A 21665-nucleotide genomic window follows, 5' to 3' on the forward strand; every position below is an offset into this window, starting at 1 on the left:
TCCCTCTCTCTCTCTCCCTCTCTCTCTCTCTCTCTCTCTCTCTCTCTCTCTCACACACACACATATATTATCAACTTCATCCAATGGGGACTTTCTCTCCGCTCCCCTCAACCCATCCGCTCTTCCTTTGTGTAATTGTTCTGCAATATGTTCTTTTATTCCTCCTCTCTCCAGGATCAAATCACCTGGAGCATAGTTCTTTCATGCTAATTAGTCAATTTGGTATTCAGTCTGGATTGACATGGGTATTTATTCATCCTTGTTCCCCACTCGTCTTCTTTTTTTAACCACATGCGTTTCTTAAGTGACACAGTCCTGCTACCTCTCCTTATCTATCAGAACAATAGCGGTATTCTTCCAGTTTCCAGACAACCATCTCCACACAATGCTCAGTGAGTCACACGGCTACTCCCGACACAAAGCACAAGCATATTCTTTACATTTCTCCAGCTTAAACCCTCTACTTCTGTATTCTTACTATTTTTCAACATGCTAGCAAGAGTTTATGACTTCCTTTTCACATTTCTTCACGCGTGCTAACGTTTGGGGCGCTCAGTTCCTTTTTATTTTATATATATATATATATATATATATATATATATATATATATATATATATATATATATATATATATATATCACTGTATCACTTTATTCTTAATTCCATTCAGTCTACTGAAGCTTCCTTTTTTTAAAAAAAAGAAAATCCTTTCACGGATTTTTTTTTAAATTTTCCATTAAAATCACCCTGCATTTTCTCTCCCTCTTAAGTTATAATAGTAATAATAAAGTTGGAAGGGACCTTGGAGGTCATCTAGTCCAACCCCCTGCTCAGGCAGGAAACCCTACACCATGTCAGACAAATGGCTGTTCAGTCTCTTCTTAAAAACTTCCAGTGTTGGAGCATTCATAACTTCTGGAGGCAGGTTGTTCCACTGGTTAATTGTTCTAACTGTCAGAAAATTTCTCCTTAGTTCCAGGTTGCTTCTCTCTTTGGTTAGTTTCATCTGTTGCTTCTTGTCCTGCCTTCAGGGGCTGAGAATAGCTTGACTCCCTCTTCTTTGGGGCAGCCCCTGAGGTCCTAGAAGGCTACTATCATGTCCCCCCTCGTCCTTCTCTTCGTTAAACTAGACATCCCCAATTCCAGCAACAGTTCCTTGTATGTTTTAGCCTCCAGTCCCCTGATCATCTTTGTTGCTCTTCTCTGCACTCTTTCTAGAATCTCAACATCTTTTTTACATCGTGGTGATGTATAATTGTTCCTTGTTCTCTCTGACTACATTCTTCAGAACCCAGCCTGTGCTGTCTTTGCAATTTGTTCACTGTCATAGTTGTCACTGCGGTACACAGTGATCCTTGCTTTCTATGCGTGTTTTTCTCATCCATAGCCTCTTTCACTTCATCATTCCACTAAACATCGTCGTTCAAGTTTTCATTGTTGTACACGTACAAAGTAGTTTTTGACTTACCAGCACCACTGAGCCCAAAGTTTCTGTGGTGAAGTGAGATGATTTGTTGAGTATTTTTCCCCGTTTTACGACCTTCCCTGTCATGGTGGTTAAGTGAATTACGGTGGTTCTTACATTAGTAACACGGTTGCTAAGTGAATCTGGCTTCCCCATTGACTTTGCTTGTCGGAAAGTCACCAAAGGGGATCTCGTGAACCCCCCCCCTGGGGACACTGCTACCGTCCTAAATATAAGTCAGTTGCCCAATGTCTGAATTTTGGTCACGTGACCCTGAGGATGGTGCAACGGTGATAAGTGTGAAAAAGGGTTACAAGTCACTTTTTTGGGTGGCGTTGTAACTAAAGAAACTGTTGTAAGTTGAGTAGTATGAGCTTTTAGTATGAGCTTTTCTTTCCCAATTCTAACTTTGAGCTTAATAATAACAATAATAAAATACAAAGACCTACAAATAGAAATAGAAGGACTGTGGCAAAAGCAAGCAAGGGTAGTACCAATAGTCATAGGCTCCTTGGGTGCAATCCCAAAACAACTGGAGCGCCACTTGAACACCACTGGCATTGACAAATTCTCTATTAGTCAATTGCAAAAGGCGGCCTTACTAGGAACTGCTTCCATCCTGCGACGATACCTGTAATACTATCAAACATCCACACCTGCCTATCCCAGGTCCTACACCACTGGCATTGACAAATTCTCTATTAGTCAATTGCAAAAGGCGGCCTTACTAGGAACTGCTTCCATCCTGCGACGATACCTGTAATACTATCAAACATCCACACCTGCCTATCCCAGGTCCTGGGTAAGGACTCGATAGGTAGACAAAAATGCCAAATCCAGTCTGAACATCTGGCTGACTGTGCGATGATCCATAATAATAATGATGATGATGATGATGATGTTGGAAGGGACCTTGGAGGTCTTCTAGTCCAACCCCCTGCTCAGGCAGGAAACCCCAGACCATTTCAGACAAAATGGCTGTCCAGTCTCTTCCCTGCACGGAATCATCGGCTCAGTTTCCTAATATCAGTTCCCCTTCATTCCGATCTGTATTAACTCCTTAATTTTCACACACACACACACACACACACACACACACACACCTTAACTTCTTCTTTTTTGTTTCATTCATGAACTCATAAACTCCATTTTACTCCGTTTACATTCCAGCTATCAACCTCCCCTAGGCTACGGGCATCGCCTCTTCTCTCCCATCCCGATGACGTTGGTTCAATCAAAGCTTTCCCATAACATGCTAAGATAGAATAGGCTATGAGGCTTAATCAAACCTATTTCTAAAGGCAGCATTTCTTGTTTTTATAAGGACACAATGCGAATCAAAATTGGCCCATTTCGGCCAACGTGACACAAGCACAATCAATGCACCAAGGTTTTACTCCAAGCACACTCAGACACTTCTATGCACTTTATGATGGTTCTCGGCGTCTCTAGGCGTGCTAACCCAAACTCTTTAATGCACAGTTTATATTATACAGGGGTCGTCAAACTTGGCAACTTTAAGACTTATGGACTTCAACTCCCAGAATTCCTCAGCCAGGCACGCTGGCTGAGGAATTCTGGGAGTTGAAGTCCACAAGTCACCAAAGGGCCAAGTTTGAAGATCCCTGCTATTATATCTTCCCACAGTTTGGATATTCTTAGTAGCTGACATGAATGCTCTGTAGATTGAAAAGCAAGGTATAATTTGTAAACAAAAACCAAAATACGATCCGTTGACTGTTACATCTTCTGTTTGCATCCAGTTGGTCATAATAGAAGCCTTGTTTTTACCATTTCATTTAATTTTTTTTTCCATCATGCATTACTGAAAGATTTATACATTGTTGTTGTTGTTGCTAATTGCGAAGTCATGTCCGACCCATCGCGACCCCATGGACAACGTTCCTCCAGGCCTTCCTGTCCTCTACCATCTTCTGGAGTCCATTGAAGCTCACGCCTCCTGCTTCAGGGACTCCATCCAGCCACCTCATTCTCTGTCGTCCCCTTCTTCTCTTGCCCTCCATCTTTCCCAGCATTAGGCCCTTCTCCAGTGAGTCCTTCCTTCTCATTAGGTGGCCAAAGTATTTGAGTTTATACATACCTCTGGTTAATTTTTTTAATTGTTTCAGGAAAAAAATAGATGGGATCATATGTGCTAGAAATTTCATCCAACAGGTTAAGGCAGAGGTCTTCAAACGTGGCCCTTTTATGACTTGCGGACTTCAACTCCCAGAATTCCTCAGCCAGCGTGCACTTTTGGGACATTCACCCTTCATTCAAACTTGATTTCATCCCTCGTTGATTGAGGTCAGTTAGCGGTTGGGCGCCTGAGCCTTGAAGCTTACACCATCCCATCTTGACTTCTGGATAATTGAATAGAATAGAATAGAAGCTGCAAGGGACCTTGGAGGTCTTCTAGTCCAGCCCCCTGCTCAAGCAGGAGAACCTACACCATCTCGGAAAGGTGATTGTCTAGTCTTAAAAATCTCCAGTGATGGAACGCTCACGATTTCTGAAGGCAAAGCTGTTCCACTGGTTGATTGTCCTCACTGTCAGGAAGTTTCTCCTTAATTCAGGTTGGATCTCTCTTTGGTCAGTTTCCAACCATTGTTTCTCATCCTTCCCTCTGGTGCTTTGGCGAAAAACCTGCCCCCTCTTCTTTGTAGCAGCCCCTCAGATACTGGATCACTGCTATCATGACTCCCCTATTTCTTCTTTTCTTTAGACTGTCCAAACCCAAGTCCCGCAGCCATTCTTCGTATGTTTTAGCCTCCAGGCCTTGAATCATCTTAGTTGCTCTTCTCTGAACTTTTTCCAAATTCTCAACATCTTTTTTGTGATATGGTGACCAAAACTGGCTGCAGTATTCCAGGAGTGGTCTTACTAAGGCTTCGTAAAGCGGTAGTAATACTTCGCGTGATCTTGATTCCATGCCTCTGTGTATACAACCCAGGCTTGTATTAGCTTTTTTGGCTGCTGCTGCACACGGCTGGCTCACAGTCAAGTGATCGTCCACTAGGACTCCAAGGTCCCTCTCACAGTTGCTGTTTTTAAGCCGGGTCTCACCCAATCTGTATTCGTGGCTTTGGTTTGGCTCCAGAACAAAACATTCTGAGAAGCATTTCAGGAAGGAGTGTGGTGACGTCAGCCCCGCTTGGCAGTCCTTTCCCAAACTGCACGGCGGTCACCTCTTGAATATTTAAGATTGGGCTTGTTCCTGGAGTTTGGGAAAGGTGGTGAGAAAAAAAACCAAGGAATTAAAATGTACTTATGCTTGTTAAATGCGTTAAGAAATACGGGTGTACTTCTGCTTGTTACGCCAGTTTGCTGCTGACCAGCTTAGCCTTTTTAAGCGGTGAGCGCTCACGCGTTTCTTGCTACGGACACGTAAACCTGTGGACCTGTTTGCCAAAATCCTAGTTTCCACTGTTGGGCAGTCCTAATCTTTTTGGCATGTCCCCGGAGTGGTAAGGGTCCCGTGCTACAATCCTGGTGGGACTCTTTGCCTTGAAATACTTAAGATGACCTTGTTTGCACGGCCTTGCTTTCCAAAACACAAACCGATATTGTACAACTGCGTTGTCCCCCCCCTCCCCATTGCTAGGAATATATAAATCCTGAGTCCTCAAACCACAGCTGTCAAGCAAAGGGGCTTCAGAGTAGCCCCATGCCCGACGTGCTAATTTTTCTACCGGGGAATACATTTTTAGAATACGTTCTAAGCAGGAATATTTTTTTAAGAGACGTGGAATGGGGGCGTCCAGCTGAATATATAAGCTTAGTTAGGAGAGTGAAGCCTGAGGATCTGGCAGCAGGCCATTTTTAGACCTTCTTTTTTTTCCCCCTTCCTTTTTTTGGAAGAGCGTTATTAATTTTATTTAAAGAATTAGCAGCATGTTGATTCCTCCTCCCCCCCCCCACACACCCCGAAGCATTCGTAAGCTTCAAAAATGTTAAGAGGGATTATGCCTTGGATGCTGCTGGAACCGAAGCCAGCCCACACCGTGGAAATCCTTGAAAAGATAGATTTGGTCCCACTCTCGGGGGGGGGGGGGAAACTGGCCTAAGGGAAGGTGTAGAAGAGGGGATGGGCTCTTCTTTGCTGGGTCTTTGGGCCGTGTTGGGCAAGGAGAAATAAGCTCCAAATTTGGAGGAAGGGGCAAGGGAGGGAAGGTGAGTGTACCAAGAAACCAGCCGAAGAAAACGGTTAAGTATTAACTGTTGTGAAACCCTCTCGAGTCCATCTTGTCAAAGATACAGCTGTCCGTAGCTATTGACCCGAGGGGTACGGTAACCAAACTGCACGTTTGTGGGTGGATTATTCCCAGAAGGAAACAATTATTGTTTTGATGATTTAACTATGCATTTGAGCATGTTTTAAATAAAATCAGATACTGAATAAAATGTCGTTTTGTGTTGATGCCATGCAAATATCGTTGAACATTGAATAATAGGAAGGGACCCCTATCTCCTGCCCTCTAAGTGTAGGACCCCCACTGACTCACCATCAGAATAGAGCTGGAAGGGGCCTTGGAGGTCTTCTAGTCCCACCCCCTGCTCAAGCAGGAGACCCTATAATATTTCGGACCATCCAATTTCTTCTTGAAAGCCTGCCGACATGAAGCACTCACAACATCTGGTGGCAAGCCTTTCCATGGGTTGATAGTTCTCACCGATAGGAAGTTTCTCCTTAGTCTCCACCTAGTTCTAAGTTGGCTCTTTTCTTCACTATCTTCCCACCCATTACTACAGGTAGTTCTCGACTTACAACAGTTTGTTCAGTGACCATTTGAAGTTAACGACGGCACGGAAAAAAAAGGTGACTTATGACCATTTTTTCACACTTAACAACCGTTGCAGCATTCCCCCACGGTCACGTGATCAAAATTCAGATGCTTGGCAACTTGTCGGAGCCTGCACAGTCTTACTGCGCTGAGATAACCCAGGAGTAAACACAGTAAACAGTGGTCTGTATTAAATGGTGGTTTATCTTACGCTATCTACAATATCATACACCGGGAATAAAATACATACACGTGCTAATACAGCAGGATCTAACACACAGCAGTTACAGCAGGAAAACAGAAGAGAGAGAACACATAGGTGGAGCCTTCCCTTTTATAAAAAGGTTCTTAAAGAGACACAGACCCTGCTGGCTCCTAAAGAGACACAGACCCTGCTTGCTCTTAAAGAGACACAGACCTTGTATTCCCATCATCATATCTTACATCACATAAGCTGGTTAGCTGTTAAATTATTACCTTGATTCATACTTACGATGGTTGTAGCATCCTGGAGGTCACGTGACCCCCTTTTGCGACCTTCTGACCAGCAAAGTCAAGGGGGGGAAGTCAGAGTCACTTAACAAACATGTCATCAACTTAACAACTGCAGCGATTCACTTAACCATGGTGGCCAGAGGTTGTAAAATGGGGCAAAGCTCACTTAACCTCTGTCTCGCTTAGTGACAGGAATGTGGCCATAAGTTGAGGACCACCTGGATTCGGTTGCTTTGGGCAGGTGAACTTTAGTCGGGCGTATATTCAAGTTCTTTGGGTGTTTTTTTTTTTTTTTTGAAGAATAATACCCAGCAAAATAACAATGATAATTAGGCTGATCAGCAGAGTTGGCTCAGCCGGCCCAGCCCTGCCTGGAATCCAGGACAGAGTAGAAAGCCTAGTCATGTGTTTGGGGATAAGCGCATGTGGGAATGTGCTTAGCAGGCCAGGTGCACCTCAGCCCAACATTGGCCATGTTCTTACCTTTCATCTGGTTTCACTGGCCGGTCCTCAACCGGTGTAATCAGTAGGCTTGTAGTCTACTACTCTGATCAGATGTTAAGGCTTCTGGCTGCTGGGAGGCTTTCAGCTCACTAGAAAAGCAGGGTGGAAATCAAACCAAATTAAACTGACCCAGTTGGCTCTCTCATCTTCCGAGGGAAGGAGATCAATCGGTGTTTTAACAGCACAGTCAAAGATGGTTTTTTCTTCCGCGAGGATCCTCTCGCCTCAAAAATCTTCACTGGGGACGACTGAGTGAAATCAGGGTGTGTGTGTGTGTGTGTGTGTGTGTGTGTGTGTGTGTGTGTGTGTCTAAGAAGGAACGTAGCACAGCACGAGAAGAAGGATGGCTTGCAATAGTGGGGGGGGACTTTGGAGAGGAGAGCTTGGCGTGCGCTGCCTGGAGCGAAGACAGAAGAGAACCCACTGAAGCAGGACTCGTTGGGGGAGAGAAAAGGCAGTAAGGGAGAGGGGTGAAAACTCCCTCCTTTTAGACATTAAAGGGGGTGACCTACAAAACACACATTACTTTCGGATCAAAACTTAGAAGGCGCACAATAAAGGAGAAAAGGATGGCCTGGAGCACCAAATCTAGAAGCAGGTGAAGAAAGAGCAGTTGGGATAGGGAGTTTGTCGCTATGACAGTCTGTCCTTCCCCCGCATTCTGTTCCCCCCCCCCACCCCTGTGATTGTTTACAAACAGGATACACACTCGTCCTCCTCCTCATTCCGCAAACCCCACTCTCTTCTAGCACTGATGATGTTACCTAGTTTGGGTCATGAAACGTCTGCAAGAAAACCAGCAAGCTCAGAGAGCACCAAGGACCCCACAGTCGTCCTCCTCCTCCTTCTCCTCCTCCTCCTTCTCCTCCTCCTCCTCCTCCTCATCATCATCATCATTCCACAAACCCTACTCCCTTCTAGCACTGATGATGTTACCTAGTTAGGCTCATGAAACGTCTGCAACAAAACCACAAAGCTCAGAGAGCACCAAAGACCCCACAGTTGCTGTCCTTCTCTTCCTCCTCCTCCTCCCTAGTAGCAGATGCACTGGACAGTGCTGGAACCACACACACACACACACACACACACACACACACACACACACCTATTGCCTTAAGAAAGATGCGAGGCGTTCTCCTTAGTTCCTCGGAGGAGCAGGGGACTTGCAAAATAGGGCAGCTGCAATTCGTTCCAGGTGAAACGAGGTCCCCTTACATTTTAGGCGCACTTGGAGAACAGAGAGAGCAGAAGGCTTGAGAAATTCTTTGCGCATCGCCCCGCTTTAAATGTTTTCCACGGAGATTTCGGTAGCCGCCCAGGAAGGCGGTTGAGATGCTTTTGGAAACAAAAGTCCAGTTTTATCCTTTTGGAAAGCTGTCCTGCCTGGGCCGCAGCGTGACACCGAGCAAGCTGGAATAAGAAAGCAGGAAAGCAACACATTCCGCCCCCCCCTTTTTTTTTTTTTCTTTTTTTCAAATTAGAAAGCCTTAACCCAACCATTCTGCAGGAGGAGCTGAAAACTGCTCGGAAAGATGAGACGTTTCAGAACAGCAGTGAAAAATAGAAGGAGACTAGGAGGATAGGAATGCTCCACAGAGAAGCACTTAACAACGAGTGAACGAGTTGGAGATGATAGGAGATGTTCTCTTGGAGTTAAAATGCTCACCAGCGAGGCAGCACAAAGAAAGAAATACGCCAGCATTTGATGACATGCTTTTCCCCATTGTCAGTCCCTGTTAAAAAGGCCAACACAGTGCTAGGCTGCATGAACAGAGGGATAGAATCAAGATCACGTGAAGTATTAATACCACTCTTCAATGCCTTGGTAAGGCCAAACTTGGAATACGGCATCCAGTTTTGGTCACCACAATGTAAAAAAGATGCTGAGACTCTAGAAAGAATACAGAGAAGAGCAACAAAGATGATTAGGGGACTGGAGACTAAAACATATAAGGAACAGTTGCTGGAATTGGGGATGTCTAGTTTAATGAAGAGAAGGACGAGGGGGGACATGATAGCAGTGTTCCAATATCTCGGGCTGCCGCAAAGAAGAGGGAGTCAAGCTCTTCTCCAAAGCAGCTGAAGGCAGGACAAGAAGCAACGGGTGGAAACTAAGCAAACTCCTTGCTTAGTTTCCATCCGTTGCTTCTTGTCCTGCCTTCAGGTGCTTTGGAGAAGAGCTTGACTCCCTCTTCTTTGGGGCAGCCCCTGAGATACTGGAAGGCTGCTATCATGTCCCCCCTCGTCCTTCTCTTCATTAAACTAGACAGACCCAATTCCAGCAACCGTTCTTCATATGTTTTAGCCTCCAGTCCCCTAAATCATCTTTGTTGCTCTTCTCTGTATTCTTTCTAGAGTCTCAGCATCTTTTTTACATCGTGGTGACCAAAACCGGATTATCACACCCTGCAGGTCTGCAGTCAGGACAGCGGCCTCCTGCCCATGACAAGAGCGGCAAGACCGGTCCGGCTGAGGCCAGGAGGGGGCTCCTCGGAGTGGGCGAGGAAACCTCCCATTCTCTCTCTCTCTCTCCTCTCTCCCTCCCTTCCCTCCCTCCCTCTCTCTCTCTCTCCCTCCCTCCCTCCCTCCCTCCCTCCCTCTCTCTCTCTCTCTCTCTCTCTCTCTCTCTCTCTCTCTCTCTCGGGGTCGGTTCAGAGAAAGGTCCCGGGTGGGGAGAGGGTCGCCTAGGGGGACGCTGGCCGAGGGGGCGGATGGGACAGGCCCGGAGTTGGGGAGGCTCCCATTAGGCAGGAGCGCGGCTCAGTCCGCGGCAGGGAGCCGGGAGGGGCAGCCAAGCTGACCTAGAAAGCTTTCCAGCTACAACGCGCCTTCCGCGGGACAGCGGTCCGGCGGGGCCAAGGAACGAGCCCCTTCCTTGGGTGGGTGGGGGGTGGGGACGCGGACTCCTGGGCTCGGCTCCTTTCCGCGGGGGGGGGCAGCCTGGGACCACTCGCCCCGCACGCGAGCGAGGCGGCGAGGGAGGCAGCGACCTTGCGGGGGAGAAGCAGCGGAGGGAGAGGCGGGTGGAGGGCGGTCGCTCCAGGAGGAGGAGGAAGAGGAGAAGGAGGAGGAAAAAGAAGAGAAAGGGGAGGAAGAGGAGGAGGAGGAAAAAGAAGAGAAAGGGGAGGAAGACGAGAAGGAGAAGGAGGAGGAAAAAGAAGAGAAAGGGGAGGAGGAGGAAGAGGAGAAGGAGGAGGAAAAAGAAGAGAAAGGGGAGGAAGACGAGAAGGAGGAGGAGGAGGAAAAAGAAGAGAAGGGGAAGAAGAGGAGAAGGAAGAGGAAGAAGAGGAGGAGGTGGAGGGAAAGGAGGAGGAGGCGGCGGCGGCTGCTGGTGGCGCTGGGTCGGCTGGCTCAGAGCGGAGCCGCTGGCTGGGCGCCGTCTGCGGGCGCGGGAAGGGCCGTTCTTATGGGCATGAAACACTCGTCCCGCTGCCTGCTCCTCCGGAGGAAAATGGCGGAGAACGCCAGCGAGAACGCCGAGGTAAGTAGCCGGCGGCGCCGCCGCCTTCGCTCCCGGCTCCGGAGAGCCCGCCAGCCCGGAGACTGCCGCGCAAGCGGGGCGATCGCGGGGCTCGTCCGCAGCCGGGATGGCTGCGAGGCGGGCAGGCAGGCAGCGGTCGGTGTCCGGCGGCGGAGCTGTCCAGGGTGCTGAACAGAGGAACCGGGCGGCACGGACCACAGGCGTCTGAAGCCGAAGCGGTTACTTGTGTGTGTGTCTCTCTTTGGGTTTGTGTTTGTGCATGTGAGTGTGCGTGTGTGTGTCTATACCGCTAGATTCTCAGTTTCGTATCCCAAACTTAACCCCGGGGTTCAAGGAGTTTCTCCTGTCCTACTACATGGAGCGCGCTGTTCGTTGCCTTGCTTTGCCTTCTCCCGGCGCGGGTGCCTGCCTGGCTCTCCCTCCCTCCCACCCCCCACACCACCACTTCTCCCCCACCCCCCCACCCCAGACTTAAATGCAGGAAAGCTTGCTGAACTTCCGCGAACGGAGGAAATGGGAGCAGAAGGACCGGGAGGAGATAATTGAAGCCATACATCACCAAAAGGAGAGAGGTGCTAATGGCTGCGAGGCAGCAGCTGTAAGCGGAGGAAGTTAAAAATAGCGCAGAGAGGCAGGTGGTGGCACATCTGTAATCCTTCCAGAGATCAGCGGTGGAGGACATGTCACTCATTGAGGTCTTGCAGTTCCGCAGGAGCTGCCGGACAGACCCGGGGTTATGGCTTTATTCTGCAGACCAGGGCGGGGAAAAAAAACCCTCCCCCCCCCTCAGCAGAAATATATTCCTTGTTTTAATCTCCTCTGTCGGATTCATCTGAATGTGTCTTCCCCTGATTCCTGGGTTTTTTGTTACTCTTTGACTGGGAAGAATCGTCTCTACCAGCCTCTTAGTTCGAGCGATGCCAGTGGAAATAATCTGCAACAGCTGGAATAAAGTCTAGCCAGTACTTCTCGCAAAGGTCTTCTTGGTCATCTGGCTGACCCTGTTGGAAGCACATTGTGCTCTTTCCCAGTCCAAAGGGTGACAAAATTATAATCCATAAAAAGGAGGCGAGGAGGGGTAAAATGTTCTCCTCGGTTCCGTAGCATCTCTGCCATTCTTCCCTTGCTCTTCTCACTTTCTGAGCATCTTCTTAGCATCATCCCTCCCCCACAACTTCCACTTCAGAATTGAGATGGGATCCAGACAGAGAGAACCCTGACATAACAAAAGCAAAAAATGCACCGCCATCCAATCTTTCTCAGATGTCAACGTTGCTACCAACCGCAATAGGAAAATTGGGATTCAGGCCATTTTAGGGGTAAGGGTTACAGATATTGTGCTTTTTTTCAAAAAATGGTCTCCTTGGATTGTTAGATGTCCGTTCAAATGTAAACGCCAATGCGGATTGTAATTGTACTTGTAATTGTAATCCCACCATCCTGGGCCAATCATTGCCCCGAGTGTTTCAAAGTAAGCCCCCCACCCCACCCCCAAATTTAGCTCTCCTGGCTTTTTGCTTAGGTCTGATTCTCCTAAGGTTTTCCATAAGCAGAAAGTGATATCTTTTTAGTAGCCATGAATTTATTGGAAGCATTGTGTTCTGTTCTGAACTCACTGTTAATCTTTTTGACTGAATTCTGGTATATTGAGAGGAGAGAGAACATTTGATTCCAGTTATCTTGTCTGAACCGTTGTTTTATGAATGCAGCACGATCGTTAATAGGCAGCCAGGAATAAAACATCTTTGCCTTGAAAATGAGTCAAGAGCCATAAAATAGACTTTATTTTTACATCTGTTCCTTCAAGAGACAGAAATATAATGTCTCTACATTTCAAAAAAAAAAAACCTCTCTAGAGCAGTAATGCTCAGTCTTTTTTTTCCAACATGGACCCCCGCTAAATACCTCTTGCGGCCACGCATTGTGGCCATGGACCCCCAAGACTTAACTCAAGATCTGACTCATAACCTTTCTTCAAGACTTTGCAGACCCCCTATGATGAGATTGGGGCCCCCAAGGACCACTGGTTGAGAACCACTGCTCTATAGGATACCCAAAGGAGAAGGAGGAAGAGCTGGAAAGCTGCACACCATCTAACCATCTCATATTAGCAAGATACTAGTTGCCATGCAGGGGGATACTGAGAAAAGATACTACTGTTACCAGGATAGGATAGGGTAGGGTAGGGTAGGGTAAGGTAGGGTAGGGTAGGGTAGAGTAGAGTAGAGTAGAGTAGAAATATAGAGTAGAAATATAGAATGGAACAGAATATAGAATATAGAATAGACCAGAATAGAATAGAATAGAAGAGAAGAGAAGAGAAGAGAATAGGAATAAATATTGGAATACAGAATAGAATAGAATAGAATAGAATAGAATAGAATAGAATAGAATAGAATAGAATAGAATAGAATAGAATAGAATAGAGCTGGAAGGGACCTTGGAGGTCTTCTAGTCCAGCCCCCTGCTCAAGCAGGAGAACCTATACCATCTCAGACAGGTGATTGTCCAGTCTCTTCTTAAAAATCTCCAGTGATGGAGCGCCCATGATTTCTGGTGGCCAGCTGTTCCACTGGATAAATTTGTTAAGAACACCTCGTGCCTGCCTAATCTGAACCCCTTTTGGTTCATCAGTGTGTAAACCAAGGGAACGCTGTGGATGCAGTCCATTTTAAAAGCATTTGATGAAATCTCTCATGAGACTCTTCTGGACAGATGGTGAGATGTGGGTCCAAAGGTACAGTGGCAGAGCAAATTTTCAACTGGTTGAACAATCGCACCCAAAGGGTGTTCATCAATGCTCCTGTGTCACAATTCAAAAGGGCCTGGAGAGGCTTGACCGTTGGGCTAATGCTGATAGAATGATGGACAGCAGGGACCAACCTAAGCTCCTGCATCTGGGTCTGGGGGAAAAAAATGCATGGGGATGGTGATGGAAAGGTCTGGTTGGAGGAGATACTTGGGGAAAGGATCTAGGATTCTAGTCCAGCGATTCTCCACCTGTGGGTCGGGACCCCATTTGGGGGTCGAATGACCATTTCACGGGGGTTGCCAAACAATGCAGTCCGCCATTTTCCCCCCTTTTCCTTAGCTGTGCTACTCCCTTTTATTCTATTGGCTTTTGAAAGCCAATAGAATAGACTCTCTTGAATAGAGTCTCATTCTATTGGCTTTCAAAAGCCAACAGGAATTGTCCAGGCTGTCTCTGCCCTGCTGAGCCCGCCAAAAGTCCCATTCTGCAAACGGTGCTGCAAGTTGTCTGCAGCGAAGGTGAGCTGTCTGGAAGCTTCCACCCCTCCCTACTGAGCAACTACTAAAAATGTAAGCAAAAGAGGGCCAGAGGTGGGAGGTGGGAGGCCGGCGGGCGCAGGGAGGGTTGCTGGCATGCGTGGGGCCCGGCGGGTGCCTTACCTCCCTTGGGCTGGGCCAGCTGGTAGCCCAGCCGGTGGTCGGCCTGCGCCATCTCTGCCGCTTGCCAGCTACGCCTCAGCCGGCGCAGGGGGCGGCACCACGCATGCATGGCGCTCCCAGGCAGGGAAAGTCCTCGACTTACGACCGGTTGGGGGTCGCAGCATAAAAAAGGTTGAGAACCACTGTTCTAGTCAATCACCAGCTAATCATGAGTGAACTGCGTGATGCAGCAGCATTAAAACCTGTTGCAGTGTTGACTGCCTTTGCAAAAGTATTCCATCTTGATTATCAAAAGGAAAGTTCTTCTCTGGGTAGGGGATAGAATAACAGAGTTGGAAGGGACCTTCTAGGTCATCTAGTCCAACCCCCCCACTCAAGCAGGAGATCCTACACCGTTTCTGACAGACGGTAGTCCAATCTCTTCTTGAAAGCTTTCAGCGATGGAGATCCCACCATTTCTGGAGGCAGGTTGTTCCATTGGTTGATTGTTCTCACTGTCAGGAAATTTATCCGATTTCTAGGCTGAATCTCTTTTTGATCAGTTTCCATCCATTATTTCTCGTCTGGCCTTCAGGTGCTTTGGAGAATAGCTTGACTCCCTCTTCTTTGTGGCAGCCCCTGAGATATTGGAACACTGCTATCATGTCCCCCCTGGTTCTTCTCTTCCTTAAACTAGATATACTCAATTCCTGCAACCGTTCTTCCTATGTTTTAGCCTCCAGATCCTTAAACATCTTTGTTGCTCTTCTCTGCACACTTTCTAGAGTCTCAACATCTTTTTTGTATAGCGTGGTGACCAAAATTGGCTGCAGTATTCTAGGTGTAGTCTTACTCAGGCTTTATAGAGTGGTGTAAGTACCTCATGCGATCCTGATTGAATCTCTTTGTTAATGCAACTTATGCAATTATGCCCGTTTCTGGGAGCTGCACTTTAAAAGGGACGTGAAGCAGATTTAGCTGAGAGCTACTAGAAAAATCCAGAGTGTAGATTGATGGGAGTTACCCCTGTTTAGCTCGTAAGAGAGGACGACAGAGGGAGATGTGAGAATGGTCTACAAAGACTGTCTGATGCAACAGGGGCAGACTTGGTCTTAACCAAAAGGAGAGAAGAAGAAGGTCAAGATGAGAAGGAAAGCAAGTCAAGTTGGACACAAGGGAGAATTTCCTGATCTGAAAAGGTGTTGAGTAGGTGAGGACGGTGGTGGGTTGTCCTCACTGGGGGTTTATGAACAAGGGCTGGAGAGCTACCCGTTAGGTGTAATTTAGTGGAGCAAAGGGTTGGAGTAGATGACCTGTAAGACCCTTTCCAATCACACTTTCTATGATTCTTCCCTGGCCTTGTACTCTTTGTAGCAAAGACTTGAATAAGGAAATGGAAGGAACATCAACCAAACTCATAGACTGTACGTCACTCAACTTAAGAACTGTTTTCATGTATTCCTCCCCTTTCCCCCCTTATTTTTACTCTCTCTTGTTTCTTTTTTTTTATTATTATTATTTTTTATTTTCCATTTATTCATACAAAATACAATTCAATTAAAATAAATTCCTAAGCATTGGTACCACCTGCCCATTCCCCCCAGGCTGCGTCCACCCTCTCTAAACCTTCCCCACTTCCCTCCTCTTTCTCTCCTCCCCTCCTACTCTCTTCCCCTCCCCTTCTCCTCTAACCATCCCTCCCTACTCCTTCCTCCCCTCTCATCCCTCTCACACACATGAACGCAGCATAGGGGAAATACCCAAGCATTTACCATGACTATATTATCATTACCCACCCACCCACCCACCCTCAACCCTCCCCCCCTCGCTTCCCAGAGCAGAGTATAGGGTTATTAACAAGAAAGTTAACAATAATTAAAAAAAAGAAAGAAAAAAGAAAAGAAAAAGAAAACATCATACTTAACCTTTAACTCCCCTTAAATTAAGTCAGGCAAATCTAGACAGCATTCTAAAAAGCAGAGACATCACCCTGCCAACAAAAGTGCGTATAGTCCAGGCCATGGTTTGCCCAGTTGCAAGGTATGGCTGTGAAAGTTGGACCATAAGAAAGGCTGAGCGCCAAAGAATGGAGGCCTTTGAACTCTGGTGCTGGAGAAGACGCCTGCGAGTCCCTTGGACTGCAAGGCGTTCAAACCGGTCAGTCCTAGAAGAGATCAACCCCAACTGCTCTTTAGAAGGCCAGATCCTGAAGTTGAAACTCAAGTCCTTTGGCCACCTAAGGAGAAGGAAGGACTCACTGGAGAAGAGCCTAATGCTGGGAAAGATGGAGGGCAATAGAAGAAGGGGACGACAGAGAATGAGATGGTTGGATGGAGTCACTGAAGCAGTAGGCGTGAATTTAAATGGACTCCAGAAGATGGTAGAGGACAGGAAGACCTGGAGGAACGTTGTCCATGGGGTCGCGATGGGTCGGACATGACTTCGCAATTAACAACAACCACAACAACAACAAATTAAGTCATATAAACAAATCTCTACAACGGTTACTATAAAATTTACTCATAAAATAAATGAAACTTTATAGTCCCATATTTTTTCTGAATATAATCTATCCATCTTCTCCATATAATAATCACTCTCTCTTGTTTCTTAAAAAAACTGCACATATTACATTTGGAAAGAGAGTGTTGGCAGATGCTTTTGGTGGGGCCCCATTCATTGCTCAGATTCTAGAGGTGTGCTAGAAATAGCCGCTGCCCTTAAAGCGGTGAGACCCGAATCTACACGTGATTTTTTTTCATCTCTCTCCACCAGATTCTTTGCACCCCTCCCGACTGCTTTTGAAAATAGGTTTCAGGCTATTTATAAACTGCAGAAAGTTGATGCTGGAACAGGGAGGTCATCTGATTGAGGGCTGAACCTGCTAGTTTATTTCTATTTGCAAATTGTACCACTTCACTTTGTTGCTATGGTGCTATTTTTTTCAACCTCTCCAAAGAGCTTAAATGCCCACTCTTACTATTTTTGACACATGATACCAATTTCCTTCAGCATAACATTTATAACCATAACATTTAGGAAACAAGTCACATTTGCTGGCATTCAAGAACGTTTAAAAATGGGGCAAGCCGAGACACGGAGAGATCTATAATACAGTTGAGCGTTCGTTCTTCAGGCACGTAGGGACATCTTCCTCCTCCATCTCCTGCGGAGAAGCAAAGTGTGGTGAGACCAGAGTCATCTCGAGCCAAAAGTTAAGAGCAAGGAGATCAAAAGAACTGTCATACCAGAAAGAAATTGGGACAGAATTGTCCTGTGGGAAAGGCCACTCTCTCTAAATATGGCATTTTTGTTTGCAAGTGGAAGAGCACAGGATAACTGCCAAATAGGAAGAATTGGAGGCTTATTATATCCCTAGACATGGGGGACATATCCTCATTTGTGTCAGACACTTAGCTGAGAACTAAGAAAGCTTCTTGTTCTAGTCATATATCAAGGATAGCCTCCTAATTTTTAGGATTCTCCGATCTATGTTGCAAAAAACCAGAATCCAACTCTGTCTATTACCATCTGCACAAGGTCACCCTATTATCCGCAAAGACACTTTGAGGAAGCGAGGCCAGCGAAGAGCAACAAAGACGATCAGGGGACTGGAGGCTAAAACACATGAAGAACATCTAGTTTAATGAAAAGAAGGACCAGGGGTGACATGAAAGCAGCCTTCCAATCTCTCAGGGTCTGCCCCAAAGAAGAGGGAGTCAAGCTTTTCTCCGAAGCACCTGAAAGCAGGACAAGAAGCAACAGATGGATGTTGAGACACTAGAAAGGGTGCAGAGAAGGGCAACAAAGATTATTAGGGGACTGGAGGCTAAAACTATGAAGAATGGCTGCTGGAACTGGGTATGTCTAGTTTAATGAAGAGGACTAGGGGGGACATGATAGCAGTTGCCCAATATCTCTCAGGGATTGCCCCAAAGAAGAAGGTGTGTGTGTGAACCTATTCTCCAAGGCAGGATGAGAAGCAACGGATGGAAACTAACCAAGGAGAGAAGCAACCTGGAACTAAGGAGGAATTTCCTGACAGTTAGAACAATTAACCAGTGGAACAACCTGCCTCCAGAAGCAGTGAATGCTCCAATACTGGAGGTTTTAAAGAAGAGATTGGACAGCCATTTGTCTGTAATGATGTAGGGTTTCCTGCCCGAGCAGGGGGTTGGATTAGATGACCTCCAAGGTCCCTTCCAACTCTGTTATTCTGCTCTGTGATTCTCTTATTCCCCCAAAGAGAAATTAGAAGAACGGGAACAGCAGAGAAAGAGCTGTGAGGTTCTAAAAAATACGAGAACGAGGAGGAGGATCCAAAGTTCCACCTTCCAAGATCGATAGATGGAGATGAACCTCAGTCGATCCATTTTTTTGCTGGCTGCAGCCTTTCCAGGATCAAGTTTCTGCGCTATCTCTGTTCTTCTTCTTAACGGCTCCTCTGATAGTTTAGCTTTGAGTGCAAAAATCAGCTATTTCTGATTCGGCTTTGGCTTATCTCATCTTCACTAAAGCAGAATCCTGACCTTCATTGCTCTTGGTGAAAATGGGACGTCTGCACCTTTGGGCAAGACAAATGGCCAACGCCACCAGAGGTTTATTGACTCACGAACCGCGGGAAGCTAACAATTTCCAGTAAATTTGTTATTTCTCCAGCTATTGGATCACGGGGCTTTTTTCACACGGTGGAATTATTATTGGAGACAGAAAATAACACACTTTCCTTCAAAATAGGTGCAATCCCTCCAATTAATGTTTAGGGATCGGAGGCTCAGGATAACACTTTAGTTCTTTCTTTCTTTCTTTCTTTCTTTCTTTCTTTCTTTCTTTCTTTCTTTCTTTCTTTCTTTCTTTCCTTTCCTTTCCTTTCCTTTCTCCTTTCCTTTCCTTTCCTTTCCTTTCTCCTTTCCTTTCCTCCTTTCCTTTCTCCTTTCCTTTCCTTTCCTTCTTTCCTTTCTCCTTTCCTTTCTCCTTTCCTTTCCTTTCCTTTCCTTCTTTCCTTTCTTCTTTCCTTTCCTTTCCTTTCCTTTCCTTTCCTTTCCCTAAAGCTGCTGTCAATCAAAGATTAGATTGAAAAGAGCCTTGGAGGGGATTCTTCATGGATTCTCATTCTTTGAAAAATTCCAACAGAGGATAATGTCTGTGTTGTATTTGCATAGAAAGGTCTAATTACTGTGTTGTGACTCGCAAAGGGAAGGGAGAATATTACCTAGCAACCAGGAATGGGAGCTTGGTTTAAACCCACTTGTTACCTTTTTGCTCTTTGCAAATAGATTGGTGGGTCATATGGAAACAAGGCTATCCTTTCAACCTCCTTTTTTTTTTTTTTTTTGCTAGCCAACGCCCAACAAAAACTTTCATTTCAATATTCGTGGCTGATTTTTTTCCCCTCCCAAAAGCTAGATTAAAAGGTTGTGCTAATAGGTTATCACTCACACACACACACACACACACATACACCAGGATGAACCTTTTGCTGTTGTAAATTGGCAGGGTGGGTTCAGCAGAGAGCTGAGTGACTTCAACTCTGATTTGAAGTCAAATGTAATTGGGCTGTCAAATATGGGGATTAGAACAGATTTCCCTGGCCGATTGGCACGGAAAAGTTTGAAGAGAAAACAGGAGCAAAGTTAACGAATGACCATCACTAAGGGGCAAGAAGGGGGGGGCACACGGTAGGGCTCCCCCAGAGAAGAGAGTTTGTGTTGGATCAATTGACAAAAGAGAGTGGTATGTGATCCGTTCATGTTTATGGAGAGAGTTTTGTTTCCTAAACTGGGAAACAAGTGCTAACTGAGGACAAGAGCTATTTAATCCGTGCCAATATCTCAGATTGTGTGCTTCTTATGTGTTTTTTTTTTCTATGATATGTATTTTTTCCTCTCCCTGTAACAAACCCAACAGGTCAGAGGTCCACAACCTTTTGGGCATCAAGGACCGGTTCTGTGGAGAGAGGTTTTTCCCACGGACCGGAGGGTGTGTGGTTTTGTGTGCTGCCTACATCTCACGGATGGGGCTTTGCTTGTTTGAGTGGACTGGTTGCTGGCATGCCACAGCTGGTACCGGTCCACAGATCAAGGGTTGGGGACCCCTGCAATAGATCCCAACCTATCCTGTTTGGGGGCTGTTACGGCTAAAATACAGCTGGTTGTATTCAAGGGCTGGCCTTTTGGTTTAGTTAACCTTATGCGTTTCCTCACAAATCATAGCTTTGTCTTAAATCACAGGCAAGAGACATCTCTGCAGAATCATAAAATCAATTTCGGTGGCACTTTTTCTAACACAGGTTTGTTTGTTTTTTTAAACATAACATTTTGGATCTCCTCCTACAGCAAAGGCCCCCAAACATTTTGGACACCCAGGGATCGGTTCTGTGGAGAGAAGTTTTTCCACGGACCGGAGGGTGCGTGGTTTTGTGTGTTGCCTGCATCCCGCGGATGGGGCTTTGCTTGTTTGTGTGGACCGGTTGCCGGCGTGCTGTGGCCCAGTACTGATCCACGGACCGGGGGTTGGGGACCTCTGTCCTACGGGATCTATCAATTTCACAGTGGCAAGGAATCCTGTTTTCTATTCAGCCCTCTTCTAGATTTAGTTAAAATTGTGAGGTTCCTTGAAATCTACCCTAGGAAAACTGGAGACGCCACGAAAATCTGTCTCGGAATTCTGAGATCAACAGCAAGGGAGTTAGATTCACTGGGATCTAACACCTTTCGTCTCTTCTCTTTAGAGAAGAGGCAGCAACTCCAGGTGAGGAGGATGGCTCTGCAAATTGTTGTCCATAAATTATCTCGGGCCTTCATTACGCTCCAGAGAGAGACAAAACCTCTGGCCAGCTGGAATCCTGCCCACCTCCCTTCATTTTGGAGAAGAGATTTATAGTTTGGCTCCTTCACATCAAACATGTCTTGAGCGTTCTCATATTTGAGGTAGAGGGACCCAGAGAAAAGGCAGAACCAGCCGCATGGAGTAAGGAGTAAGGAGGACCACACCTGGAATATTGCATCCCGTTTTGGTCCCCTGGTTTAAAAAAAAAAGATGTTGAGACTCTGGAAAGAGTGGAGAGAAGAGCAACAAAGATGTTTAGGGGACTGGAGACCAAAACAAGCACAAGGTCTGGTCCAGATCATCACTGGGAATCTGGATTGACTTGAGAGAGTCTTCCAAGTTCACATGTAGAATATTGCGTCCAGTTTTGGTTAGCATGTTATGAAAAAGATGCAGAGACTCTAGAAAGAGTGCAGAAAAGGAGCAAGAAAGGTGATTAGGGGGCTGGAAGCTAAAACATGCAAAGAATAGTTGCAAGAATTGCAACTCCTCTAGTGAAAAGAAGGACTAGTCCAGGGGTCTTTAACCTTGGCCCTTTTATGACTTGTGGACTTCAACTCCCAGAATTCCTTAGCCAGTGTGCACGCTGGCAGAGGAATTCTGGGAGTTGAAGTCCACAAGTCATAAAAGGGCCAAGGTTGAAGACCTCTGGACTAGGATGATGTAATAATAATAATAATAATAAAGTTGGAATGGACCTTGGAGGTCATCTAGTCCA

The 21665-nt window shown here is 46.2% G+C and overlaps 1 protein-coding gene across 4 annotated transcripts in view; it reads left to right on the forward strand.

Annotated features, from left to right (window-relative positions):
* The first annotated feature begins 10471 nt into the window (after positions 1–10471).
* PRMT8 (protein arginine methyltransferase 8) overlaps positions 10472–21665 on the forward strand; it is a 36929-nt gene continuing 25735 nt past the window's right edge. For all 4 annotated transcript variants that reach the window (XM_039368541.1, XM_039368540.1, XM_039368542.1 and 1 more), the window contains exon 1: positions 10472–10729. In XM_039368541.1, coding sequence (XP_039224475.1) covers positions 10655–10729 — 75 coding nt within the window. In that variant the 5' untranslated portion in view covers positions 10472–10654. The remainder of the gene's footprint in view (positions 10730–21665) is intronic.

The sequence above is a fragment of the Crotalus tigris genome, unplaced genomic scaffold (genome assembly GCF_016545835.1).
Source record: "Crotalus tigris isolate CLP2741 ecotype Arizona unplaced genomic scaffold, ASM1654583v1 scf7180000020820.259583, whole genome shotgun sequence".
In the NCBI taxonomy this organism is placed as follows: Eukaryota; Metazoa; Chordata; class Lepidosauria; order Squamata; family Viperidae; genus Crotalus; species Crotalus tigris.